This window comes from Crassostrea angulata, chromosome 9 (genome assembly GCF_025612915.1).
Source record: "Crassostrea angulata isolate pt1a10 chromosome 9, ASM2561291v2, whole genome shotgun sequence".
Lineage (NCBI taxonomy): Eukaryota > Metazoa > Mollusca > Bivalvia > Ostreida > Ostreidae > Magallana > Magallana angulata.
In genome coordinates, this window is record NC_069119.1 from 14,439,946 (window position 1) to 14,448,099 (window position 8,154).

The following is an 8,154-nucleotide window of genomic DNA, read 5'->3' on the forward strand; positions in this document are numbered from 1 at the left end:
CTTCTTGAGGCGAAGAATTCTGTATCTAGATATAGGAAAGCCTACAATTAGCTAGTAAAGTTTGATGGTTACCTAATGATTGTTCATGACCCAAAATATCTTAAATTTTTAAAGATAGATGTGATTAATTCATGGATAATTCAAAGAAGAAAGTTAAAACCAATAAAGCTGCAGTTAAGGAGTTTGAAAGGACGAAAATATGTTTAACGAAAATTGCAATGTTCTTACCTTTTTGTTGAAAAAACCCCACTGTATAATGATTTTTAACAGCAGTTTTGTGCAAGGCGAGTGGTTGATGGGATTTATTCAATTAAGGAATAAGGATGGCATCATCCAGCGAGAAATCTGAAGACCTTCATGTATTTCATTGCTAAGCTGTTTTGATATACATTTACACACTAATGCTTACTTTTGCAACCTAAATAACATTTACTAAAGAAAGGCTACTCAATTGCAAGGAAACTTTGATTATTATTGAAATAATATTTCTCAAAATATTATACTCTTAAATATAAACATTACATTAATTTTTTTCAAAATCATACATATTTGACTTTAGTAAACAAAATAAGTGATTTTTACCTATTGACCATTACGAAAGAAACTATAACTTACCTGTAATAGAAATGTATTTTTCTCTACCTGCACCCGATTACCACTTAGCCAGCACTTTTATTTTTATATGTAGAATTGTTGGTAAGTTGGGGGACAAGTTATTTGCTGGTGAAACTTTGCAGATTTAAAAAAATATATAGCTTAACTACTATATAGTATATAGAAAGTATTCATGTCAAATACATCAACCGTTATATATAGTACTTTACAAATACATGTATCCACATTCAAGTTATAATCTGCGCTACCTGTTCCGAATATATTCATTTCAAGTATTGACGAAGTTAACACGTTTTCAGAAAACTCTTTTACGAAAAAACAATCTCAATTGGCGAAATGATAATTTTCGGAAGACGACGGTTATGTTTCAATTATCATTTTACTGGCTAACAATTACGATATATTATGAGATATTGATTACTTCCTTAAACAAAGCCATTGTTTGTTTGAATATGTGCATATGCTTGTGTTTTCCCTTGATAACCTCATACATGCATTAATAAGTAAAAAGCCAATTTTCATTTACCTCATCAAACATTCAGATTTTTTCCTTGAACCCAGTTACTGAATATCCTATATGTAATGTCTTAAAGTTTGCCGTACATGTTGAAATTTTAGTATTATGACATATATAATTTATGTCTTTACCATTAGGTCTTAAAAACAATTTCAGCCCTTACGTTGTTCCAAATCGCTGGTTTGAATTTGTAAAGTTGAGTATGCGCTTCCCTTTCCACATATAGTGTTAGATTCTAGATACCCAGATTCGCACATAATTTGGTCATTGCTACTGCCCAAGACTGAATAATATGCCATGGATCTTTGCATTATGATGCAACCATCTTTGCTTTTTGATAAAGTAGCTGTAAAAGGAGGATCCTGTAAGGCCATAACTATGAAATCCCCAGATACTTTTTTGCACCATCGGATATTCTGATAAAAAAAGTTGCATGAAAATTCAATTGTGTCAACTTCCTGGTTATAACAATAAAATTTATGCATGTAATTATTGAAAAACAGATAAGCAAGTGTCCTCACAACTCGGTGCAGGTTCCATTTTTATTATCATTATTCACATATATATTTTATCAGTCCAAACTATTCAATATTCACGTTTACTAATTTTAGATTTAATGCAAATCACCGACTGGTATTTCTAAAACATCTAGCACCCTTCCGAAAAAAAAATTATGCTTATAAAACTACTATTATTTAGATTACCTGGCTTGGTCTACCGTTGATACTTTCAACTTCTCCTGTGCATTGTAACTGCAAGACATGCCTAAATCTGCTCAAGTCTTCCGTTTTAATCTTTGTACGAGCTATGATGGAAGGAATGTGCATCGTTTTTGGCGATCTCCCTGTTTAAACAAAGTGTATTGTTTTTAAGAACTGATATGTAAAACTCAACATAATGGAACGTAGCTGAAATTTCGATAACCAGATATGATCTATATTTTTCATTTATTATGTTTTTGTTTGTTTGTTTGTTTTTTTTTGTTTTTTGGAAATCTTTAAACATCTACGGTACCGTCCAAATCCGTTCTAATATTTTAAAAAATCTTTTTTAAGTATTTCTTTTTAGCTCTGAATTTACGCACATGATATATAGTAGATAATCAGTGGTGATGTTTTATTATATATTCTTTTAGAGTGGAAATTATATACAGCAAAAGATGCAAATATTGTAGTTTAATGCCTGATTTTATGATATCAAAACTTTTGTGATTATAGGGTAAAGATTTTAATGATACGGTATGTCAATGCTTGACTGTCGACTACATTTTGTCACGTTTCTGATTACACCCCTAGTCTTACTTTGATCACATATGCATTATATAACGAGTTGATAATCGTTACGACATTTTTTGGAAAAAAAACATGTGATTTGTATTTAAACCAAAAAATTGTTGGCAGATATATATACACTTTAAATATCTGTGAATAAAATCAGTTCCGTTTGAGTACTTTTCCTTTTCTTATAAAAATTTTCACTCGTCAAAATTCAAATCATTTATAAAACGAATGCAAAAGCAAACCCCTTCCGTTTTACATCAGAAACAATGACACTACACTACAGTTAAAATGCAGAAGGTATAATGAAATAGCATTTATATGAAGTCTAGAAATAAAATGACTTAATTGAATCTGCAATACTACACGCGAACGTAATCAAATTAAAATTTAACTTGCTTGATTTCTTACCTCTTGATCTCTTTTAATGAAATCAAAACACAGTGGGGCAAATTATTTCGTTGCAAGGACGTTTTAAATGTCAGGAACAAAATAAACGATCACTATACATGTATCTGTGAGGGAGTTAATGATTTTACTCCGAGCAAAGTCGGCTATAATGAGCAACCTGCGCCTTAAAGTTTGATAGCAAATATCCGTCTTTAACCCTCGTATCTTTATGATGGTCTGAATTTGCGAATATATAGTGTGTCTGTATCCGAACTGATCTATGTTTGACATATAAAAGGAAAACATTACCACAGCGTTTGAAAAAGAGATAAATCCTGACCATATAGTCGATATAATTTGCATCGAAATTCATAATTCTTCAAAATAAACACTCGTTAATTCTCTCTAAATAAGAAATCGCCATAATAATCATAATTATAGTAAGCCAGTATGTTATGTAGATTTGGTTAGCCTTTTGAATGACGTTTAAATACTTTCACCTTTTTTCAACCGTACACTCTTCTGAGATGTACGCGACAATATATAGCCGCGCGAAAACTGACATCTAAATGTGGGATATAATTCGGGATTATCTATGCACTGGTCTATATGCATCCTCATGGAAGCTTCAATATAGCATCTATGAATGATAGGAAATTGACCGTCAATGGACAATCCATGACTAGAAGTAACCTTGCTCTCCAAATATACACCGGATGTGTTAAGTCTCACAAATGTTTCAAAGTCATTGGTAATTTGATTGCGAATTTGAATTCTCATGTAGTCCCAATTCTTCCGTGAACTGTAACATCGTAGTCTGATGTTGATTTCACCAATAGAGTAGCTGCTTTGATCCAGGAATAAATCTTGTTTTCAATAAAACCAAATAAATTGTATTTATTTTTTAGCGTTAAGATGTCGAAATAAATACAAATAACTACAGTTAAATTAAAGGAATAAAAAGCACTGGTCATTTGAAAATAAGGTTACATTTTAGTTGATGTTGGATTTAGTGATACTTTATCCATATATTTGTATCGGATACTATTGAAATCTCGTTACTAGTATCTTACATCGTTACATGCATTTAAACAAGTGATCTTTTACTGAATTTTGATTTAAGTATGCTTATCTAACTACAGGATAAATCGCATTAGATTCAGAAACGTTTGTTAAAATTACATAAGAAATAACAATAATGTATAAATTAAAAGACAAAATGCGTAATCATTTCAAAGGGGCATTTTGAATAGCATTTTGAAATAACATATTTAAATAAATGAAAAACAATTTATTGCATGATTGTGAGGGGAAAATGAAGATTTTTTCCACATGGAAAATTACATAAATATAATTTTTCTGGTCGAATATCACAATCATGCAGTAAATGTTTAATATTCTCTTCTTTTGACCTTTTTATAAAAAAGAATATTATATAAGGAAGGTAAGTGGAAACTTTTTTAACCAATTAAACCAAGGATAGAAACTAATGATAAAAACATAACTAATTTAATTAAACTGCCTAAAACCTACATGTATATTGTATATCTACATGCATTTAAACTGATTTTAATCATGGTGTAATTAATGTGCAGTTTTTGAAATAATTTTGTGTGATTTAATCCATGATGAATATGTTTTTTTGTACTTTAGAAATATGTGTTTTTGTACTTTAGAAGAGTATGTTATATGTTAGAACTGCATTCTTTATGAACAATGTAATAAGTTTTACATGAACATATAATATTTCACCAATGGGAACACACACCACTCACAGTTTACAAAACTTTTACTAGATTTTGCACATCTGACATACTCTGTGGGAAAAGGAAGTTCACATATATCATTTAAAGGGGAACATATAGTAAAACAATGATTAATTGGATACTTTACATATGCGAATTTTCATTTGGCAACACTAAAAAGGAAATTATTTTTTTTCTCGATTGGACAAACACACTCAGGTGTTACTCTTGTCTTGTTTATTTACACAAGTATCATAAACAAATATGCTTAGTCTTAAAACTTCCTGGTGTAGAGATGGCTCTTTCGATGAAAAGCTTTATTTTGATTTTTTTTGTAATTTTCATTTTCCAACGGTAAATGTAACTTAATGTTTCCTTATAATTTAATCAAGTAAATGTTTCAAATCTAAATAATAGTACCATTTATAGAAATATGACTTAGTTAGTTTTTGTTTGTATCTATATTTTCTTTTTTCCAGGAATTGTGACATTGGGATAATCTAGGTCATTTACTAGGGAATTTGGAGATGTGAGCATGAAACCTTAATTCCGGAACAATACAAACAATAGCTAGACATCTATTATCGAGATCATAAGAACAGGTGTATTTAGAGAAAATAAAAGTCGTCTTTCAATAGCTTTACTATCTTTTCAGTTAATGGGACGATTTAATATCAATATTAGCAAATTACAATGGAAGGATCAGCAGAGTCAAAACAATGCACTGCTGATCCTCAGAAATCCCCTGGCGTTCATTGCGTCCTCAGTGTACACAGTTAAATAATCGACAGTTCAGAAAGGAGACTATTTAAGAAATAAAGTACGAGTTTTCGTGAAAGTTGCAGAATAACCTTCGAGGTCGTAATATGTTGTTTAGAAATATAAACAACATTTCGAGACCAAGGAGGTTTTTCTGCAACATTCACGATATTCGATTCGGTGTTCATATTTCTAAACAACATTTCGTGAACAAGGATGTTATTCTGCAACATTCACAATAACAAGAACTTTATTTCTATTCTAGTAACAGCTCCGACTATCAGCTGATCAGAGGAGGAAGTTGGTCATATTTTCAAACGAGATGAATCTGATTGGTTGAGACGACTGTTCCGCATAATACCAAAAGTTTTGTTTACAAGTACATCGATCGCAGACTATCGACCGGAATCGAATGCAGACGATATATTTTTCGATGAATGAAATACAAACATAAATTATCTATGAATTATCTATGAATTATTGAATTCGATAATTAACGTATTATCTTTTTTTTTTATTTGGACGAACAAACAGTGAAAATGTGTTGTGGAGGGTCTTTAAACAGCCACGATTAGCTCTTTGAAATAAACATTAAAGAAAAAAGAACACCAACCTGTGTTATCCTTTTTTAATAAGGAGGAAGTTTTTTTTTAGTCTTTATTAGTTCTAGATCTGTTTCAGTTGATTCATTTTTTTTGTAGAGCATAATTAAGAAATGCATGCAATTTTAATAAATTATTAGAATAATAACTTTAGTCATGATAAAAAGAGCCTTTATTGTTTGAGGTCGAAATGAAAACGGCATCGAAGTTTATGGTAACAAACTATAAATTCGCAGCAACCTTTAAACAGAAAGTTACATTGTCCGTTCCACGTTTTTTTTTATTTAAGGGAATGCATCTCTTTTTCGCGTTAAATCACGAAGTAGAAATTAAAACAAATAAAATAGAGAAAAAACGTTCGCAAATTTGTTAAGATAACGTTTAATAAAATAAAAAGTAAAGAAAAAAATTATAGCAAACATAAACAAATTAAAGAAAATTTTTTTTTTTTCCAACTACGATGTTAAAAATGCTTTATTAGGTATCTTAGGGTCTGATTCTAGTAGCCTAAATGATTCTAGACTGTCTTTTGGGTGCTAGAACCATTATGACGGCATAATTAATTTGATGAATTTTTCCCGTATTTTACGGCTTTAAAGGAATTATGTAGAAAATAACAATATTTTGATATTCTATATTATTCACAGGAAAAGTAATCCCGGTACATATATTCAATTTGACATCATTTTAAAGAGGAGATCAAGAGCTTGTTTAATGCCGTTTTTTGAGAGACTGTAGGCATTCTAGATATATCTCATTAGTCAAAAATGGACAAAACTCCGAGATTTGTTACTTTTTTCCTTCATATTTAATAGAAAATGGCTGTTAGAACATGATTTTTCATAGTGTCTACCAAAATTTTAAGCCCTGGTACACCCTATGAAAGAAAGATATTGTTATGAAGCATCATTAAAAGAAATTACATCTTGATTTTCATAAACCTGTAGGTACTTTTCATTTACTAGACCTTGACCTCAATGTCCAATCAAAAAATGAATGTCAGATGGTGAATGTCAATTGTTTGATCGAGACAAAGGACTAACATGTTTTTGGTCAAATAAACAATGCCTGTGCATTTTTTAACATAAATGTTTTGTACATATAACGAAGCAACAAATGCAAACAAGTTTCAATCAACACCTTTTCAATTATAGTTTTTCAAAGTAAATAAATTATATTACATACTGTTAGAGTTTATAATACATGAGTAGGCAAATTATCGGTAATAAGGCAGAGGCAAAAAAGGGTTTATATTTTTTAACAAACACAAAACAATTAAAAACGAAATTGATATGACAGGTGAAAAAAAATTTAACATCTGATAAGAAATAAACCATAAAAGAAATATCATATAAAAACAGTTTATCGTTTACTGATTTTAATGATCTCATCTTTTCCGAAACTGATTATGTAAATATGCATCACAACAAAAAACTATGTTATGATGAAAAAATAAGTTCATCAGTTTTTGTTTTACATTTTGGGTGAATTGACTCTGTTAAAAAGTAGGTGTATAAAACCTATGGCAGGAAAATTAAGAATAAAGATTGAAACTGTTAACTTTGTGTTCTGGGTGGGGGTTAAAGTATTTTAGAGGATGCGACGTTGTTTTAAGATGGGTGTAGTTAACAATGATGCGAAATATGTGGAGTTCCTGCTGTGACACCGTAGAGCAGAAGAGTTCACCCTTCCATTCTTTATATCGTTTAACACTTTTGTTTTTACAATGGAATGGCTGAATTAGAATGAATTAGAATTGGAATGCAGCACTGGAGTTATGCAAAAGATATGATTTCTCAGCAAAAAAATACTTTCATCAAATTATAGAATGAATACATCACCATGTAATTGCGTTTACGCATATGGATGCTAATGTTCGCATCATGAGAGCAATTTTCCGAAAAGTTGATTTAAAAAGTTTAATTAGTGTTTAAGTAATACTGTTAAAATACATTTATTAAAGAGCAATTCCAATTTTTCTTCATTTCACACATCAGGTTATTCGGCGGTTTCCGCTTATTATTTCTACGATGTAGTTTTATCGATTATGGCCATTAGTCTCATCATGTATCTATGGCGTCATCCCAGTTTTCCAGAAATAGTTCAGGGAGGTTTATGGTGTTTTTTTTTTATGTTTTCATTTTTAATCTTTATATTTAACCAATCCGTGATGCACGAAATAGCGGTGGATGGCTTCTTTACAGGCTCTGCACTGGAATTTTGCAGTTCGGTTGATCCACCATTACTCT

The 8,154-nt window shown here is 30.5% G+C and overlaps 1 protein-coding gene across 1 annotated transcript; it reads right to left on the reverse strand.

Moving 5' to 3' along the window:
- Nucleotides 1-1,284: 1,284 nt before the first annotated feature.
- Nucleotides 1,285-5,300, reverse strand: LOC128162136 (uncharacterized). The gene is made up of 4 exons (XM_052825330.1): nt 5,270-5,300; nt 3,300-3,665; nt 1,837-1,976; nt 1,285-1,548 (listed from the first exon to the last, which is right to left on the reverse strand). Exons 1-4 carry the CDS (start codon nt 5,298-5,300, stop codon nt 1,285-1,287), a joined length of 801 nt encoding a protein of 266 aa, XP_052681290.1.
- Nucleotides 5,301-8,154: the final 2,854 nt, after the last annotated feature.